Source organism: Ascidiella aspersa, chromosome 6 (genome assembly GCF_963924565.1).
Source record: "Ascidiella aspersa chromosome 6, kaAscAspe10.2, whole genome shotgun sequence".
NCBI classification, from domain to species: domain Eukaryota; kingdom Metazoa; phylum Chordata; class Ascidiacea; order Phlebobranchia; family Ascidiidae; genus Ascidiella; species Ascidiella aspersa.
The window spans coordinates 1,664,170-1,685,638 of record NC_139452.1 but is presented as its reverse complement, the minus strand read 5'-3'; the positions used below and the strand labels follow the sequence as shown (position 1 = coordinate 1,685,638).

The 21,469-nt window shown below is 35.3% G+C and overlaps 1 protein-coding gene and 1 non-coding gene across 2 annotated transcripts; both read right to left on the bottom strand.

The window, feature by feature from the left end:
- Positions 1-10,473: 10,473 nt before the first annotated feature.
- On the bottom strand, positions 10,474-13,569 carry LOC146139106 (uncharacterized). The gene is made up of 4 exons (XM_083391647.1): positions 13,464-13,569; positions 12,904-13,395; positions 11,542-12,815; positions 10,474-11,022 (listed from the first exon to the last, which is right to left on the bottom strand). The coding sequence occupies exons 1-4, from the start codon at positions 13,567-13,569 to the stop codon at positions 10,474-10,476; spliced, it is 2,421 nt and encodes an 806-aa protein (XP_083247773.1).
- Positions 13,570-20,167: 6,598 nt separating this feature from the next.
- Trnaa-ggc (transfer RNA alanine (anticodon GGC)) lies at positions 20,168-20,242 on the bottom strand. Its single transcript has one exon. It is a non-coding gene; the product is annotated as a tRNA-Ala (tRNA).
- Positions 20,243-21,469: the final 1,227 nt, after the last annotated feature.

The following is a 21,469-nucleotide window of genomic DNA, read 5'->3' as shown; positions in this document are numbered from 1 at the left end:
TTTACATTTAATTTTTTGTTTGTCAAAATTGACTTGAGATTTATAAAGCAATTTTTTGCCTGTGCAATTCTGGCTTTAATTTCAGATTTGGACCGACCATCATCTGTAAGTATACAACCAAGGTATCTAAATCTTCGGGTTTGTTTAATTGGTTTATCTGAAACTAGTATATTACATTTGTTCACACCTGCTATTTTGGCAATTACCATACATTCTGTTTTATCTTCATTTAAAGCCATTCCCATTTTCACACTTTCTTCTTCCACTGTTGTTACCATATTTTGAAGCTTCTTCTCGGATGTTGCAATAAGTACCGTATCATCAGCGTACCGAATATTGTTGATGTTTACACCACCAACTTTGATCCCTTCTAAGTCAGCTATGCTTCTTAAGATGATTTCGCTATATAAATTGAAAAGGTCTGGAGATAACACACATCCCTGTCGGACACCCTTTTCTATGGTAATAACTTCGGTTTCGGAGTCTCCCACGCGCACCACTGCATGTTGGTTGTAGTAAAGGTTTTGAATGATTCTTAGATCCTTGTCATCAATGTTGATGTTTTTTAGTATCTGTAGCATCTGCGCATGATTGACCCGATCAAAAGCTTTCCTGTAGTCAAGAAAGCAAACATAAAGTTTTTGTTGCATTTCGATTGCTCTTTCGCTGAGTATTCTCATCACGTATATCGCATTTCGTGTCCCTTTGTCAGTCATAAACCCATATTGTTCTTCTGCAATTTCTGCATTAGTTTTGTTTTTCATTCGATTCATACATATTCTTAGCAGTAATTTAACAATATGGCTCATAAGGCTTATTGTCCTATAATCTTTGCACTCGATTGCTCCTGCTTTTTTTGGCAGTGCGACAAAAATCGACTTCCGCATGTCTTGAGGAATTTGACCAGTGTTGTAAATGCTATTTATAAGAAGTAGAAGTAAATTGATTCCAATGTCATCCAAAGCCTTCAACACTTCTATTGGAATTTCATCAGGACCAACCGCCTTTCCATTTTTCATGCTAGCCAGGGCTTTCTCAACCTCACATTTCATTACTTCTGGCCCAGTTAGTGGTTCTTTAAACATAATTGGTGGGGCGTTTCTTGTTGGATCACTGTACAGTTCCTGGGTGTATTCTCGCCAACGATTTTTAATTTCCTCTTTTTGAAACAAGATCTTTCCGGTTTTACTCTTCACGCAGCCCGATTTTATCCAGTTTTCCTTCTTTCCATTGAGCTGATTAATTTTTTGGTGAGCTTCTTTCGCGCTGATATTAAAAAGCTTATCTACCTCTTGACATTTTTGATTTAGAAATTCTTCATAAGCAGAGTTGCACTTTAATTTAATACACCTATCTAATTCCTTGTACTTCTTAAGATTTCTTTTGGTTCTGCGCCTTTTTCCAGTAAACCTCTTATTTCATCTGTCATCCAGCTTTGCAAGTTCTCTCTCTGGACTTTCGGAAGGTTGTTTTCCATTAATATTCTCAGTGACGTTTTGATTTCCTGGAATATGTCTTCTGGCCAACTCTGTTTTTTGTCATGCAGGTTTTCAGTGCATTACCCATTTCATGTTTCAGTACTTCCTTTATTTTTGCATTTTGACAGGCGGCAACATTGTATTGCAGTTTTCTTACCGGTTTTCGACAAATCTTTAGTTTGGTATAGATATTTGCGACAACAGGTACATGGTCGCTCGAGCAGTCAGCACTTGGATAAGTCTTTGCATTTAAAACACTATTCCTGAAGCGCCTTGAAATTGTGATGTAATCTATTTGATTTCTGGTCTGGTCTCCTGGTGATTTCCATGTCCAGATGCGGCGTGGATGATTCTGAAACCATGTGTTGCTTATAGTGACATCGTTGATACGACACCAATCCACGAACAAATCTCCACGATCATTGCGATCGCCAAGCCCATGACCCCCAACAATATCTCCGTCTCTTCCTCTTCCCACCTTTGCATTGAAATCTCCCATCACAATTATAATTTCACCGTGTTTGCATTTCTTTTTAACTAAATTCAGTTGTGTGTATAACGTTCTAATCTCATCGTCAGGGGCTTTTTCAGTAGGAGCATAAACCTGTATAATGTTGAGATTAGTCCTCTGACCTTTCAGTTTAAGAAGAATGATTCTATCGGATACAGCCAAGCATCCCATAAAACTTTCAGCAGTTTTATTTCCGAGTATGAAACCAACGCCACGCTCATGCTTGCTTCCTCCAGACCATATGATTTTAAATCCTTGTTTAGTAATTTCGCCTTGGTCTGTCCATCTCATTTCAGATATGCCAAGAATATCAATTTTTAACCTCTTCATCTCCAAAATCACATTTTCCACTTTTCCTTTCTAATGCATGGTTCGTACATTCCATGTTGCAATCCTTTTTAACTTTGATTGGTTTCGACGAGTAGCTGAATGACGATCGGGTATGACCTGACGAACATCATGATCCCTACCGAGCGAGATAACTGCTCCTGACTGGAGTTGGTTACCGTTAACGCTGTTATCGTTTAATTTTTTTCTATCAGTGTTCATTCATGTTGACTAGGCAAAGAATTACAAGGATGGTTTGCCATTGCCTTTCCTTGCCGACCCCTGCATTTAGCCAGCCTAACTGTTTCCGTCCGACACCACGAGGAGGTATGCAGTAGGACTTGGGAGTGTTTTCTACGAGAACAAACAACCCCCCATTTTTTGACGGAGAAGGTAACATAGGCTTTAAAAAAAAGTTTCAAAAGTTTAAAAACTTTATGAAAAGTTCATAAAATACACCTGGAATATGGCATAAGGTCAAAATACCTGCCTTGATGAAAGATACATTTTTTACGTTAACTTTGCGTTTGACTGATTATTAAAAAGTACCCTTAAAACAGCAAGTAGCACACCCCGGGAACGTCGCGTCACACAGGTTGCCAAGCACTGCTCTAGAGGGCGATAGAGATCCACAAGACAAGGTTTAACAATTTGGTTTAAAGAAAGTATGGCCAAAATAAATTAAATTAAGTTATGCAAAGTTATTTTAACCAAGTTACCAATGAGTCACAATTCACTTTCAAATACAACAAGCAATGTGATAATCTTGGACATTGACGTTTAGCTTTTCACAAATTTTTGTTTGGATTTTGGGGAAATTCAATTCAATCAAGAAACAGTAATTTCTGAAAGTTTTGTTAAACAAGAACATACCGAGGAAAACGGGAAAATAGTCATTTCAAATATAGACGAAAATAATCGATTATTTAATTTGTAAAGTTGTAACTCGGTGCAAAAATAAAAAAAAATTGCGAAACGATTTTAAACAGTGGTAAAAGTAATTAGTTAAATCACTAATTAAAACAACAACAAGTTTTCTGATTTGCAAAGAAATTAACAAAATTTTAAGAACTTTATTGGGAGTCAGCATATTTGACAAAAAAAGCGGTGACCTTTAAAATTATAAATTAACAGGGTTTTTAATTTGCAAACTGGTTTGTCATATAGCAAAATAATCAGTTGCTAAAAAGTTTGGTTCAAATTCATCAGGGAATAAACTTTTTGCTTTAGCAGCAATGAAATTAAGTAAGTTATTTCTGAACCATTGGTTCTAACACTGTTGAATGCAGCATAAAGTAGGTACAGAGGTCTTCAGTTAAAATAAGGGTGTACAGCTGTTTGTGCCTGGATTTTATTTTCCTTTTTACTTAGTAAGCCGCAGATTTCTTACATTAAATGATTTGCAATCACTACTGCTTAAAAGCATTTACGGATATTCAAGCGAAATTTTACTCCTACACTATTTAGCACCGGGTGCAGCTCCAGGGGGCACGTGACAATGGCCCCCTAATAACCACAGCATTTGCCGACAATTACTGTGTAAATGGCAAAAGTTTCGCGCTCGGCACGAATCTTAATTATGTTTTTAGTATATGTCTTGACTTAGTTTGATTGAATGGTTTTCGCCAAAAAGCGCATTGACGTCACGTTTTCGCGTTTCTTTGATCTTAGCAGCCAATGTGAACAATATCAAAATGCGATTTAATGGGCTTTCCAATACCAGTTTTTTTTATATATAGCTTTCTTATATTTGAACTAAAATCATAAAATTTCAAGTTGATTCCCATACGATTTTACGTCGTGTCTTAAGTAATACTCTTGTCTTATATTTTAATTAGTTGTTTACTCACAGAAGTTGGGCGTTAAAGCTTGCCCAGTTTGAGATTTATTTGCGGGAAACTAATGGAGCTTAAGGGCGACATCGAGCGGTGGAAGTGGCACCTGTATGAAGCCGTCGATTTTACACAAAAACCTGGAAAATCTCGCACGTATTAAGGTCAGTTGAATTAAACCTATTTAAACAAAAGTTTTGTCGAGTTTTATTCAATAATTTATTTTTATTTATTTTGTCTATACTGTTTCGGTAAACTGCAAATTTGTATGTATTTCTTATTGCCACAAACCTTTGTTAGGCGACAATAGTTACGGGGGGCGGTGGGATACATATGTCCCGGGCGTCAAAATGAGATTGCCTATATTAAAATTTAAATTGTTTTTCCTATAAACTAAGGTATATTATGTTAATGCAATAGAAAATGTGATTAAACATGGAGGAGGGTGCGCCTATTTCGTAGTTTGCCCCCGGGCGCTTAATATCCTGGCTACGTCTTTGATGGGCGCGACATGACTTAAATTTTTGCGTAGCTCAGTCGGTAGAGCGATGCCAAGGTCGTCACCTCACTTCACGCTAGATATTTCTCCAATTAATTGCCTTGCATGAATTCTGACTAACTGAATTTGGTAATTTCTAAGGCATCCGGTATAGAATGTTTTCTTTTACGTCTGAATACATTTACAAGTTATTGACTTTTGAGCTTCACTTACAATACTTCTTAATTAACAAAATATTAGAGATTTAGCCACTTCGTATGGCTATATATTTACTTGGTGTGAAATAATTTTACAACAAATTTATCTGTGGAATATTTTTTACTAAGTTTCAAGTTTCAACTGTATTTTTTCAGGGGGGAACGAAAGGAAATGAAAGGCAGGGATTTAAGGAAAAAAAAGCATCTTCACATGACGACTAATCGTAAGGTTAACACAATTTGTTGATAATTAGGATATTTTGTCTGTTCCCTTCACAAGTGTTTAGTTTTTGTCGATTGATTTTGAGCGCACAGTCACTATAGATATGCGTTGTCGTTGGTTAGTGTGAATTTAGGAGGAAAAAGTATGTACTTATGTAGACTGGCAATGTGTTTAGTATATAACGTGTAATTAAAACATAAAATTTATTTATATTTTACAGATTCACCATCCAACAAAGAAGACAAAAGTCATATTGTTCAAATAATATTTAATCCCTAGACAAATTAATTTCCTATTATCTTATCATAAGACTTCAAAGATGACAAACCAATGTTGCATGACACCGTTCAATTTTGCGTAATAATGATTGCAAGTAATAAAACAAAACCGCCAAATTCAATGCTTAAGAATGTTTTTAAGCTCATATTGAATATATAAAAACATTTATAACATCAACTACATTTTAACGCGAATTTTCGTTTCTTTTTGTTAATAAACCCAAATTCTTGTGATCAATTATACAGTGAGACTCGACAATTTAAAGAAACGCAGATGGTGGTTTTAAACACAATTATCCAAATTGGTATTATTAATGTTAGTTTCCCTTTAACACCAGTAAGTAACAACTCGGCATAATGGTAATGTTTTTCCTAACTTGTGAGGTATTCCCTCACAAACTTGTGAGTAATTACCCTAAAAGGATATTTTGGCAAATTACAGGGGTCTCAATAATATTCTACGATCAATATAATATTCTATAAGTGACCGGATAGGCTAACTAGCAAAATGTTAACAGCCTTTGAATTGTTTTTCAAAGCACATTATGTAGTAAACAGTTGTAAAACACAGTTATGTAACACAATGTTATGTAGTACACAGTTATGTAACAAATGTTATGTAATATAAAATGCACTTAGTTGACTGTAAACCTATTACATCGGGAAAATATAACTATTTCCTATAGTCACGTACGCTGCTCGAAAAAACATACAACACAAAATGCCATGCAAAGTAATTTTATTCTATAATTTCAAAACAAAAACCGTTTTACTTTGGTGTTGATTTTGGACGTGTGTTAAATGTAAATTTGTTCATTGCTTTTGTCATGGAATACTTCATTCGGGGTAACTTGTAGGTAAATCTGTACATTGCTTTCTTTTTCAACTTAGGATAACATAAAAGTAATACCCAAAAAATTGTAGGTAGAAGAACAGTGACGATCACATAAAAGCAGTGGTGGGATTCAATTTGTTTGTCAGCAGGTTCTGTTACAAACTGTCATATTTAATCAGCAAATAACTAAAGTAGTTGCAAAAACAGGATGCAACCCCAGGTTCCAGCCAGGGACGCCGGAGCGATTTCAGGGCAAGGGGGGCGACTTTTTTGGTAAGGGCAACATAGACCGCAGGCGAGCGTAGCGATCCAAAATATTGGGGGGTCCGGGGGTACTCCGCCGGAAAAATTTTTGCGGCCACGCCCTCTAGATTGGCTTAAAATGGTACCAAAAATGTTTTAACAAATGTCAAGCATGTCACGATTTTTTTGCATTTTTCCGTAGCTCAAGCCCTACTCCATTCGGTCCTGTGGACTATTAAAAGTTACTTGAATTTTCTAATTTGCGTGTACAACACTGCTTCATGATTTCCGTCGCATAATATTTAACGTTGTGAAAGCAATATATCATTTTCATGAAAAGGGCACTTCCCCCCTTGTCGCTCTACAGCCCCCCCATGCCCGGTTCGTTGATCTCATAACATTGTGACTGACGGTTCTATAGAACCGACGCGAACCGGCTGAATCCCTTCACTGCATAAAAGTGATTTCAAGTGTAGGTAGATTAGTAAGAACAATAACTTGTTTTAAGTGCAATTAGTCACTTTTTGCCAGGAAGTCGAACCGGAGCCGAACCGGAATTTTATGAACCGGTTATGGGCCAATTTTTTACGAACCGTAACCGAACCTCAACCGGTTTTTATAAGATTTTAAGGAGCCGAACCGGAACTGAACCGAATACTCCCGAAAGTACCTGAACCTTAACCGAACCCGAACCTGCCAAGAAAGCGTTTGACGTCACAAACTTGAATTTCACAGAGATTTTTTTATTTTTTTACTTTAGATGTTTAAATAACGAACTGCGTTTTTTACTAGTCACGAAACATAGATTAAATACGAGTTGCTACTTGCTACTCAATAGTTACTCTCTACATTTAATGACCCACAGTTTTTTTTAACGCAACTTATATTGTATCTGAACCGAAACTTTATGAACCGGTTTTGAAATAACGATGGTCGAACCGGAGCTGAACCGGAACTTTTAAATTGCTTCGAACTGAAATCGGAACTGAACCGGATTTCGAAAAAATCCTTGAACCCGAACCGAACCTGACCGGAAAAGTCAAACGGTTCGACTCCCTGCTTTTTGCATATTACTTGATTTGACTTCTTTTGGGCAAAATGACTTGACTTGGACTTAAGTCATTGTGTCAAATACCTTGATTTAAAATTAACGGCTTTCATCAAATATTTTTTATAAAATTTGGTTGATTATTTAAATTTTTGCACCTAAACTAATTTGCTTCATGCGTTTTTTCTAATTTTTTTGTAAGATATTTTACATACCAGTTACTAATTCGAATAGCTTAACGTTTTATTTTTTAGTCAATGACTTGACTTGAAGTGGACTTGCTCTAATAATGGCTCAACTGGGACTAGAGTTGGGCAACTGATTATACTGAGACTTGAGATGTCATTTCTGCTTGACTCGGATTTAAGTTTTTTAAATGACTTATTTACAACACTTTATTAAGTGTGCAATAATAATTAATCAAATGTTTACCTGTACAAAGATTTTACTGAAATAAATAAATCTTAAAACAAACATAAAAATGGCTACATATTTTATACTGAAATTGCTTGTCGATAACGTACCAATAAATTGTCAGACATATTTCAAGTTTCAACAATGCTAAGGTTTTAGTTTCATTGCTTTAAACTACAATAAGCTTACAAAATTATTTTTCAATAAAGAAACATGCAAAAATCTATTTGTGAATATATTTGATTACATTTCAATAAATTCTTAAACACAATTAAAAACAGGAATTTCTTTCTTGTGGAAAAGCTGGAAAAATGGGTTTTGTACAGCAATATTAGAAACAAATAGTCATAGCCTACTTATTTTACTAAGATTCGTGGTACATTGTTTAATAACAATAAAAATCTCACTAATCAACAACACATAACAAGATTAACAGCCAATCCTTTTTTCTGATCAATATTTATACCTGACAAAGTCTGACTAGGCATAAATAATTGAACGAACTTTTTATCAAACAAAAATAGATATAAAACTGCATAGTTTAACAATCTAACGAATATTCGAAACGCCAATGAGAGTAACCCTGGAAATTATTTTATGTTATTTGCTTTTTGTCAACGAGACTAATTTTATCAGGAGTAAAATTACATGCGCCAATGCATCTATTTAGGGTCAGACGTTTTACTCTTTAATAAGGTTAACTGCGTGTGTTTATTGGCGTTTAGTTGTTTAACATGTTACAAATACTGTATGAACTAACTCGCCCTAATACGCTTACAGTTAACTAGGTACAACTGTAAATTCGGTGCTCATGTAACTAAACTGGTCATGTCGGCACAACTATCATTGTTTTTCGAATTTACGTAATCAAAACTTTTAATGATGTCATTGTTACTAAATCTTGTTTCCCACATTATATAAATCTCATTTTTGAATATTAAACACAATAGATTTTTGAAAATCGTCGATGTATATTTTGACAGGCAACTGGGTTTTTCGTTTTTTGGAAATCCTAAGTTTAAATGCGTATTACCCTGAATTTAGAAAATTGTGCAAAGCCTCCCCGAGGTGTTATTCACCGGGGTTGGTAGCCGATGTCATTTATACGGGCGGCTGTAGGTTGCTCGTTATATGTGTTAGGGAGAATTACTACTAGAATTAATCATTTTAGATCAGTGGTTCTTAGCCTTTTTGTACCTGTACCCCCTCTTTGATGCTTCCAAATAGTCGCAGACCCCTTAGATTTTTCTGGTGTAATAACTGGGTTTAGTTCGTTTTAACAATTCATAATTCAGTATATTTTAATAATTTTATAAATTCAGTATAAGTAACAGAAAACACCAAATTCCTTTATTATGACTCGTTTGTTATAATGCGATTTTTGCTGCTGCATCTCACGAAGCAAGTTTTGAAATGCGTGGTTGTGTTTTAACAGTGATAGACGGATGTCATCTTTACGAAGGATAGGCTAACTAAGCTAAAAATCCAGTAGGCTACATGTGAACTGTTGTAATGCTGACTTCCATTTTACAATATATGTGTGTTACATCATAATGAAAGTGTTACGTCACACTCAATGCGATTTTCAAAATGTTACAATGTGATTTGTCACTTACCAAAGTAGTGATTACGCGTGTTTATAACTTCCAAGCGTTAATTTATTTAATGAAGGTATATTTAGGAGTTTTTGCAGACTCACTGAAAACGTTTTGCGGACCCCGGTTGAGAACCACAGTTTTAGATGATTGCATAATTAAATTATTACCTAATGTTTGTTCAGTATACAGAGTGTTTTGTTGTAATAATTCCGCTTTTACCAATAGCTTTGCTTGCTTTTACATACATTAGTGGAGTACAACCCTAGTGAAAATAATGACTTGGACTGGAGCTTGAATTGTTATTTTTTGCAAAATACTTCACTTCGACTAAAAATAGTTTCAAACTGGCTTGTTTAAAAATTGTGAAAAGCTTTATTCATGGAAGGTGATGAAAATCAATGAACGTTAACCTGTAAAAATACTTTTCTAAAATAAATAAATCTTATCACAATTATAAAAATGGATAACTTTTTTCTGCTGAAATTGCTTTTTGTTAACGTACCAATAATATTTTAACAAGGCTATGGTTTTAAAGCTTTACTTTTCAATAAGCTCGCATTCTCGCTAAAGGTTAAAGTACTACTCGTTTAACCTTTTGCACAAAGAAACAAGCAAAACTGTATTTCTGTTATATATATTTGATTATAATTCATTCACACAATTAAAAACAAGAATTTGTGAAAACGCTATAAAAAAGGTTTAGCGTAGGCAATAATAGAAACAAATAGTCATCTTTTTTTACTAAGGTTATGGTTTATTAGTGGTACATTGTTTAATAGAAATAAAAAATATCAACACAGAAAAAATGGAAGCAATAAATACAGCTCAAATATAGCAGTGAAACAAAATTACTGATTAATTATGTGGCCTATTATGGTTCAGTTTCACTTTTAAGTTTCAGAAAAGCAGCATGGGCAGAGAAATAGCAATTGCAAAAAACAACCTTAAAGTTTTACTATTTTAAAACAAAACTTTTAGATGAGCTGAACATTAGCCAGGAACATTCTCGCTCGGTTCAGTTTCGCTGCCAAGGTTTTGAATCCTGGCCATAACAAGATTTTTGCAGCGAATATAAAAAGAATCAAGCCAGTTTGAGTAAAGTAATGGGTTCACTGCACTATTAATGGGGAGCAAAATGCCAGCACTTACAATGTAAACATCTTTGGAAAGTGGAAAACCAGATACAGCCAAGAAGCCACAAATGCATAAAGGAATCCAGCAACAAAAGTCAGTAAAAAGCAAGCGAGAAATACGCCTTTGCAATTTAGTGTTGGCTTGTTTCTTTTTAGCTTTCGACATGTTGTTACTTTTAATGTAAATGACAATATAAGACACCAACATAAAAATGAACAATGTACAGTTAAGGGTTATGAGAAAGGTTGAATATTGCCAAGAAGACTCATTTACTGAAGCAAATAACCTAGGCATGCAAACGCTAGTTTCACCATAGTAACCAAATTCACCTTTAATTGGAAATCGTGGAAATGTTGAGCTTATTAGTTGTTTTATGTCATACCAAGGTTGATCAGTAAAATTATCCTTTAAAATTCGTTTTGCAAAAAGCAGTGTTTCGTTTCGGGGAACTCTGGACGTTTTATAAAACAGATTTGGAAACCAAACATGAGAAATAAAGTAACCAGATGGGTAAGGAATTAAGGGTGCGGCTGCAAGCAAGATGCTTACAAGCCATGCAGAAATACAAGACAAGTAAACTTTATAGAGTTTTATATCCCTAGTTTCAAATGGATTACACACAGTATAAAGTCGATAAGCTGTCATTGTTGCCATAATTAAAGCACTTGCATCAGAAGCTAGGATTACCAGAAAACCGAACAAACTGCAAGGAATACTGGTTCGCCATGCGGCATCATTCAAACAATAATCACCTGAAAGTTGGGCGCCTTTAGCAGCTATACCAAGCAAATAAACACCCATCAAAAAATCGGCAAAAGACAAATTTAAAATAAAAAAATGATTCATTTTTTTTACTTCACTGGATTTTTTATAAGTAGCCATTTCCTTAAAGGTGGTAACAAAAACAGTAAAATTTCCACCCACAGCTAGAAATCCCATGACCCAGAACATTACTCTAAAAAAAAGGTTTGCAATCATTTCTTTCACATTTGAAAACACGGTGTCATACTTGCTAACATCCGGGCATTCGTCACTTCCGTCCGAACACTGTTGTAGTCCATCTTCAACCAAGTCGATGTCGACCGACAATGGTTCTTTGTTGACGCAATAAAACCTTGTGTCCTTGCATCGAGACTCCATTTCATCTGATTCGTCATCACACTGGATTATTCCGTCACAAAGCAAAGTGACGTCAATGCTCGCAAACCTTGAGCCGTGCCGACAATTGTAGCGTTTCGGGCAAAGGTTTTTTTCGATTTCGTTGCAAACTGATTCGTTTTGCTCTACCATCAATAAACCCCGGCAGACAAATATCTCAAATATACTACTTGATGCACACAAGTCATCACAGAAGGGGGGTCGAGTTGCACAATCATCACATTCATCAGATAAATATTGACACTCGGGTCTTCCGTCGCATTTCGTCGCTTTGGCCAACTTATAAGTGTAATAACTTATGTCAAAAACATTGCATGTAACTGTTTCTAAGCTTTGATTCTGTGAACTGCTGCACCTAATGTTGGACTGTTTCGCGCAACTGACTTCTTCATTGCATAAAGCATCTTCAATATTCAAGCAGTCAGTTTCATTGTGGCAATGTATTTGATTGGGAGGGCAAGTGTCTCTAGCGTCGCCCAATATTGCATCACAAACAGTTTGGTTTCCACATAAACATTCATCGGAAAGATCGTAGCAGTCCACAATTCCGTCGCAGACTTGTTGTTGAGATATCACCAGTCTTTCATCCAAGCACAAAAAGCACTTAAATTCACCTTCAACGAAGCACAAATCCGACTCGTCTCCACATTGAGCTAAATCGTCGTAAAGATTCGCTTGTGGTAAGTGACATCTATTTGGCTTGTGCGATGTAAGTGTTACTTCTAAACATTTGAACCCGAAGCTAAGCTTAGGATTGACGCAGCGGTCGTGTTTATTGCCAAACAATCCGTTAATACGCTCGTACAAATTTGTAATACGCAAGTTCGAGCAAAGCCACTCTCCAGTGTAGCAACGTTTGTCTTTTCCATCTTCACAAGGACCAAGTATTTTGCTGCAGTTGAATTGTTGATTGTAAGACCGAAACGAAAGCAGAATGTCCATGTTGAACTCATCCGAACAGCGCCAAGCATTCTGAAAGTAACCTGCTTCAGACCAAATACAAGGTTCGTCGTCTCCATTTTCACAATCCTTAACTCCATCTGCGAGTTTATGTTCCTTTATGCACTTCCCGTTTGGTTTGCATGGACTTAGGTGGGACAAACAACCGCACATTAGATGTCTACCAACCTGACAAACAGTTTGACTCGTCGCTATTGTCGCTACAATCCTTCACTCCATTACAAACATAGCATTGATTAACGCAAACGTTTTCATTTCCACATTTCCATCGATCGCCGGGGCAAGTTGTGCAGTTCGACTCGTCACTGTTGTCGTCACAATTTGCAATTCCGTCGCAAAGCCAGCGTTTAGGAATACATTCACTCTGGTGTTGGCATAACCAGTCATCGTTAGAGCAGTTTCCATTACAGTTCAACTCGTCGCTTCCATCTTTGCAGTCCTTGTTTCCGTTACAAATCGACTGGTAATCGATACATTCGCTCCCGTCTTTGCATCTCCACTGAAAGTCATCGCACGATATCGTGCAGTTCAGTTCGTCACTATTGTCGTCGCAGTCCTTCAGCCCATCACACACCGACCTTCTAGTAATGCATTTGGTGCCTGTTTTACATTTCCAAGGCCGATCTTTGGGGCAAGATGTACAGTTCGACTCATCATCACCTGTCATACAGAGCATTGAACCATCGCAAACCCGACTTGGCACTATACAACGTCCTTCCAATTCGCACCTGAACGCTCCTTGCTTGCAAGTTTTGCATTCCAATTCGTCGGTAAAGTCGTCACAGTTTCCAAAGCCATTGCAAACATCGCATTGGTCGATGCAGGCTTCTCCATTTTTACATTGCCACTGATAATCTTGGCACCCTGAGGAACCGATTGATAGTTTCACAAAAATGAGTAAAGCTAAAAATGCCAACCTCATTTTCGAAAATTTTACTCTTTTACTAATTTCCTTCAGGTTTTTATATCTGTACGAAAAAGCATGCTATTCGTTAACTTTTCGTCAAGTAAAAAAAATTCGTCAAAAATAAAAAAAATAGATATACTGTACAATGAATGACATACCACACAAAAGTAGGCTACTTTAAACCACAGCAAAAAAATAACTGCCAAAATAACAAATTAAAATAGCTTTTTTTTTAATTAAAATAGCTTTTTTATTAATTCACTAAAATAACACAACATAAACGGAACTGGAACAACACACATCAACTCTATACAACGTAGGAAGTTATAATTGGATTTATTCCACTCTAATGTTACACAAAAAGTTGTTTGTAAGAGTTGACCATCCTCAATATTCTCTCTGCACCCTTGAGCCTTAAAAATGGTACACCGGTGGATAACCATTGCACTGCATGACTATTCTGCATAAATATACAGTCAAACATGACTTAATAAAGGAAGTGACCTAAATCAGGGTTTCCCTAACTGTGGTCCGCGGTAATATGAATATATTTTCACACATATACGTTGTGCAGTACGTACCCTTTCAAAGATAAACTACACAACATAATGATTTCGAAAGCTTTTGCCATCCAGTGTCGTAAATCTTACTTCTTGTTTTCGTTGTTTACGAAAAAATTCTCATATTTCTCGTTTATGACGTAATAATATATTCTTGTCGGACAAACGACTTGGGTTAAAATGCTATTTCTTAAAAATACAACTTGGACAAGGTATTTTACGAATGACTTGATTGGGATTTCAGTTTTTTCAAAAATATTTCTTTACAACACCGATGGCGATTGGGGCCCATTGACTTGGTCGACTTTTATGTTTCGTAAAGTTTCAAACAATTTTACCCTATATTTTGTTGTGTATTGGCATTCTATATAATATTAAAAAACTAAACAATATTAGTAATATTCATTGATTTAAATGTAATGGTGATGATAAAAGCAATAATTTTTTTCTGACTTGATTTTTTATATTATTTTGAATACCATTTAAAATTTTACTCATTTACAACTTTCCTAACGGCTAACTAAAATAAATATTTGTTTTTTCCTAATTTTGTTTTTAGAAAGGAACACCCTTTAAGTTCAACTTAGTTATAAATAAATACATTTTTGGAAATTTCTTCATCAATTTTCGTTGATTGGTATCCACATTAAAAAGAATTAAATCTTTAGTCGATTTTGTTGCAAAAGTTTTACAGCCATGATATTTGACAGTAAAATGAAAAATGAAATCTATCAAGGCAGAGATAATTCAAAAACACTTAATACAAAACAACGATGATGCCAAAACTAAATTTGGAACAATAGTAACTATATTGAACGAGCAAATCCACTTTATTATAAACTTGCTTTTTTGCAGAAGAAAATAATTCTCACTGGTGATTGTATTTGCCAACCAAGCCTTTTATGCTCAGTCTTTTTACCCTTTTCTAAAGGTAAAATACATGCGTTATGAACGCTCTCGACCAAATATGCTCACAGTCAACTAGGTACAACGTGTTACGTCACACCGTGTACTTTGGGCAAATGGGTTTATTGTGGCCGGGTACGGAAGCTTCAATGTTAAAAACCATTTCGGAACAATATGTGATGTATTTTTTCCGAACGACATGTGATGTATTTTTTGGAGCAATATGTGATGTATTTTTTTGGAACAAAATGTGATGCACTTTTTTGGGAACAACATGTGATGTCTGCTATGACGCTTTGGTGTAACATTTTGAAATGATATTTCAACATTAGGATTTATAAATAGCAATTTCACTCAAAATCTTCCTAAATTGTCTTTGTTTAACCTAATGTTTCTCAGCCTTTTTGCAATATTTAACTTAAATTTAACAACATAGCTTTGGCGATACATTTATTTACAATTCTCTTCGCTTAACTTTTTAAAAGAGCATTGCATTGTAGCAATGTTTTTAAACGTTAACCTTGAAACACACAATAAGACCTTAAAAGCAACAAAGCAAAATCTATAACAATAATAACAATATAGTATTTGAACGAACGAAACTTAATGCCAAATACGCACTAATATGCACGACAGAATAAGAACTTATAAGTCTGGCATCGGCCGTTTTGTTGTAGACCAGCTGTTCTCAACCTTTTTTCGTTCGTGGCCCATTTACGTTGCAAAACATTTTTGTGGCCCAATACATTTTTAAGAAAGAAAAAACTATAAAATAGGTTTAGAACAAAACACAGCAGAACATATTTCAAAACAGATTATTTTTTAACCGTGGATTAGTGAGATACTTGCGGCTAAACAATAAATTTACATTCCTTTTTAATTCCTCTTCAAGCCACTTTTCCTGTAAAATTAAATATAGTGGCACAAATGAGACTGATTCGAGCTTTTTTAAATTGGTCTGTGGTCCACCTAAAATGTTCTTATGGCCCACTGGTTGAGAACCGTTGTTGTAGACGCTTGGGCGGCCTAGTTTGACCGGTGCCGTTAGGTCGCCGTTGTTTTGGCACCTGATTTATTGTCACTGTTTCGGGGTTTTGGTGGGTAATGGGTGGTGTTAAGAAATGGAGGTCGAAACTATTAGGGGAGTTACGGTAGTTATAAACTTATGAGTGGGCTTTGGTTTTGCGTAAAATGTTGTATATTTAATCTTAATCTCTATAAGTCACTTTTTTATGGCTTGACTAAGGTCTTTGAGGGAAAGTTATTTGAATTGGACTTGTGTCATTTTGTGTTAGGTGCTTTCTGTAACATTTTTTATCAAATTGTTTTTTTTTTAACTAAATATTTACACGTATAACGATTTTATTTTTATTATCTTTTAGTTTTTTTTTAGTTAAGGGTGTTAGTTAATTTTTACTTGTTGTTATTAACGTTAGGGTAATTACGAAATACCCGGCGTTGCCCAGGTTAAGTGGGGTATTTACTTGTAACATTACTTTGAACTTCAGCCATTTCGAAATTACTTCTTCGCGACATAGATCTTTTACGTTTCGTAATTTCAAACAATTTTACCCTTTATTTTGTTGTTTATTGTCATTCTATATAAATCCATTAAAGTTAGCATATTGCTAATGACAAAAGCACTATTTTTTTTCTGAATTTGATTTTATATTATTTGTAATACCATTGGAAAGTTTACTCATTTACAACTTGCCTAAAGAGGTTATTGTTTTTTCCTAACTTTGTTGTTGGAACGCAACAACTATACATGAAAACATTTTTTGAAATTTCAAAATCAAGCTTCCTTGATTATTATCCACATTAATAATAAATTAAATCTTTAGTCGATCGTGTTAAAAGTAGTTTTACAGCCATGATATTTGACAGTAAAATGAAAAACGCAATCTATCAACGCAGAAATAATTCAAAAATAATTAATACAAAACAACGATGATGCCAAAACTAACTTGGGAACAATAGTAATTATATTGAACCAGCAAATCCACTTTATTATGAACTTGCTTTTTTGTAGAAGAAAATAATTCTCACTGGTGGTTGTATTTGCCAACCAAGCCTTTTATGCCCAGTTTTTTTACCCTTTTCTAAAGGTGAAATACATGCGTTATGAACGCTCTCGGCCAAATACGCTCTCAGTCAACTAGGTACAACTGCTACGTCACACCGTGTACTTTGTGTAAATGGATTTATTGTGGCCGGGTACGGAAGCTTCAATGTTAAAAACTATTTCGGAACAATATGTGATGTACTTTTTTGGAACGACATGTGATGTATTTTTTGGAAAACATGTGATGTATTTTTTCGGAACGACATGTGATGTATATTTTTGGAACAACCTGTGATGTCTGCTATGCTTTGGTGTAACAATTTGAAGTGATATTTAAATATTAAGGACTTATAAATAGAAACTTTACTCAAAATCCTGAATTTTTCTCCGCCTTTATTGCAAATACTACGCGTAAATCTAACAACGGAGCTTTGGCGATCCATTTATCTACAATTATCCTCGCTTACATTTCTGAAAGAGTATTGCTTTGTAGCAATGTTTTTATGCGTTAACCTTGGAATACACAGTAAGAGCTTAAAAGCAACATAATAACACTATAGTATTTGAACGAACGAAACATAATGCCAAATACGCACTAATATGCACGACAGAATAACAACTTAAAAGTCACCGGTCGTTTTGTTGTAGAGTGTAGACACATGGGCGCCCTAGTTTGACCGGTGCCGTTAGGTCGCCGTTGTTTTGGCACCTGATTTATTGTCACCGTTTCGGGGTTTTGGTGGGTAATGGGTGGTGTTAAAAATTGGGGGTTGAAACTATTAGGGGAGTTACGGTAGTTATAAACTTAGGAGTGAGCATTGATTGAACGTAAAATGTTGTATATATCTGATTCTGCCCATTTAAGTCTTGTACTGAGTTAGACGGTATTACGATTATTAGGTTTTAGTCGTATGTGGGTGTTACTGTGGTTTTTTTTCACACGTAGATGTTGTTTTCTTTCGCACTTAAACTTCCCGTAACTCTTTTCTGCCACCTTGCGGTAGTTGTGAAAATGAATATCACCGCTTGGTGGCGCAACAATCCAGCAGATCAACTCGGTTGCCAGGTAACCAAACTGGTGATTGCAGCTAGACTATCATTGTTTTACGTAAATAAAACATTTAATGACGTCATTGTTACTCAATTCTTCGTTGCAAGTGTTTTAGAGTCAAATAAAAATTAAATCTCAATATTTAATATTAAGCACAATAGATTTAATTAAGTTTGGAGCATAATGGTTGGAGGTTGTTGTAATACGTAATAAGAATACCAAAGCCCATACAGAAGTAGGTGTCGTTTTAAAGGTGTTGAAAATGAATAAAGAGTTATTCGAAACGTTCAAAATGTTACTTACTTCTGTATGGGCTTTGATATTCTTATTAGATTTAATTAAGATTTTGACAATCGTTAAATCATGAGGATTTGTGAAACAGTCAATTTAATTGAAAAGTAGTTTTCTAAAGCGCAGTTAGTATTTCATAAAATATATTTGTTCCAATAATTGTAGATGGCCAAGCAAAGCAAATGGGTTATTCGTTTTGTAAAACCTCTTCAGTTTAAAATGCGTATTACCCTGAATATAGAAAATTGTACAAAGCTTTCCCGAGGTGTTATTTATCGGGGTTGCTATTTCAAACATATTCCGACCAAACTATAACCTTTTAAGAAACAATATTTTTACCGATATGGATTATTTCGGAATACTTTCACCATTGGTATGTAGTCTAAAAAGTAGGTAAACTGGACCAAAAATGGTATTTTGCGATTTTATCGATCCGGAACGAATTCGATTAGTGCAACATTTCCTTCAATCATTGATCGTTTTTTATTTACGTAAGATGGAATATTGCAAAGAAAATACACATGCAACATTAATTAGTTTGTAAGTGACAATGTTGAATAAGTGCTGTTATTAGAATATTATTTGTATCTTGCATTCGCTTCCATTGTGATAATAGGCGATTTGGAAATATAATTTAGCTAGTTTAGAATGTGGCAATAATGCCGTGGTATAGTAAGATTACGTTACTCAAATCCCTGCTGTTAAGTTATCTAAATTGTTTAAGTATTCTATGTTTTCCTTTCTCTCATGCGCTTTAATTTATGTGTCGGGGTCACGTGACTTTAATCTTAGTTTGTCCGTGCTTCGAGCAGTAGGGAGCTCCAGTCTTTGTATTACAGCTTGTTCATCTTTACGTTACAGTTGCTTATACTATGCTAAAGTTTAGGGTTGACATTCCATATGTTTCTTGGAGAAACAAACTAGAAATGTGGCAACTGTGTCACATCATTTGAAAAGAAAAATCAGGCAATCACGGTTGTGCTTGAGGCTTTGGATGGTCATGAAAAGGCGGAAAAGGCTGTTTCCAACCGGACCACAGCAGATTTACATTCTGATGAAGGTATGGCAAGACTGTTAGAACAACTTGACATAGCCTTTAAAAGTGAAAAGAATGATGATGCATATAGTGCATACACACAGTTTCTCTTTGCAGAAAAATGAGTGATCTATGAATGACTATCTCATTGAGTTTGAACATTGCTCTCAGAGAATGAGCACCCACGATATAAAATTACCCGATGCAGTTGTAGCATTCAAACTACTTGACGGGGCATGTTTAAGTGAACATGAAAGACAAATGGCATTGACCTTTGCCAGCTATCTTACATATGCTAACATGAAGAGTGCTCTAAAAAGGATCTGTTCGAATAACATTGATTCTAGTTCAAGCATTAAAGTGAAGAGTGAAGCATTTGTCACTAAACAATACAAGAATCATGGAGGGAAGCAACGTGGTTTTATTAAAAAGAAGCAAAATCCTCTTGACAAGTATGGAAAAATTTCAAGGTGCGTAATTTGTGATTCAAAAATGCACTGGGCAGCATGCTGTCCACATAAAATTCAAAAGCCTTCAGTTCAACACCGAAAAGCCATTGCAGACTCACCGAATCTGTCGATCAATGATGCAAGCAGAGCAGACTAGAAAAACAACTAGCCTGCAGTGAGGTTCGAACTCACGACCTCCGGTCAAGCCGGGACCGTCGCTCTACCAACTGAGCTATGCAGGCTCAGAAGGGAACGAGTCGAGAAACAACCATACGCCAATGCTTGCTCAATCTGTTAGTACAAGCAGCTTCATAACGAAGGGGATCGCCAGTATCATATCATAATACAATGAAACATATGTACACACATATATGTGTGCTTACAACTGAGATCTAGCCCTTCTGAAGCTGCTTTTGACCAACGATAACGGCTTACGTATTATTAGCCTTCAGTTCAACTGACTTATTCACTTGACAGGGCTGTTGAAGAATGGGAAGAAGGAAGTGAAGAAGTTAATTTAATTTTAATGACTGATTTCGATAAAAATGAAATATTTGTGGCAGAAACGGTGACGTCAGCTATTATTGATACAACATGTAGTAAAACTGTATATGTGGTAATAAATGGTTTAATAATTATGTGAATTCTCTTGGTGTACCTTCTAAAAAACAAATTAAGCAGTTTTCCAACAACACAGTTTTTAAATTTGGTGATGGAAGGAAAGTTTCTTCAGCAAAACGAGCAATTATTCCAGCGAAAATTGCTGGTAGACATTGTTTTATAAATGCATCAATTATTTCTGATAATATTCCATTGTTGTTAAGTAAGACTTCATTGAAGAGAGCTGGTACTGTAATTGATCTGCAGCAAGATAAAGCCTTTATGTTTAAAAAATGGGTTAATCTACTTCTTACTTCAAGTGGCCATTACTGTATTGACATCAGTCCTGGCTGTAGTATGTCACACAAGCATAAAGATGTTTTACTTTCAAATGACATGTCCAGGGCTACTAGAATAAAAGCTATAAAGAAGCTACACATCCAGTTTGGACATGCATCTGTAACTAATTTACAAAGATTGTTAAAAAATGCTGACAAATGGATTCCAGAGTATTCTGATGTGCTTGAACAAGTCATAAACTCATGTGATATCTGCAAGATGCACAAAAAGCCTCCGCCGAGACCAGTTGTTGGCTTTTCTTGGTCTGAAAAGTTCAATGAAACAGTTGCAATGGATTTACATTTTATTGATATGTTTTCTCGATTTAGTAGTGCTGTAGTGATCATGAACAAAGGTCATCTACTATCGTTAAGTGTTTTCTTAAGAACTGGATTAGTATATTTGGTGCACCTAAGAAGGTTTTAAGTGACAATGGATTGGAATTTAACAATGCAAAGTTTCATGGCATGTGAGAGAATTTTAATATAAATATTTTAACTACAGCTGCTTACTCACCATGGTCAAATGGT

Coding starts and splice junctions, on each gene's coding strand:
- LOC146139106 (XM_083391647.1), bottom strand. CDS start 13,569: ATGGAGAAGCCTGCATCGACCAATGCGATGTTTGCAATGGCTTTGGAA. Junction 13,396..13,463: donor TGCAAGCAAGGAGCGTTCAG/GTGCGAATTGGA, acceptor TCTGTATGACAG/GTGATGATGAGTCGAACTGT. Junction 11,023..11,541: donor GGGTCATGGGATTTCTAGCT/GTGGGTGGAAAT, acceptor CGAATTTTAAAG/GATAATTTTACTGATCAACC.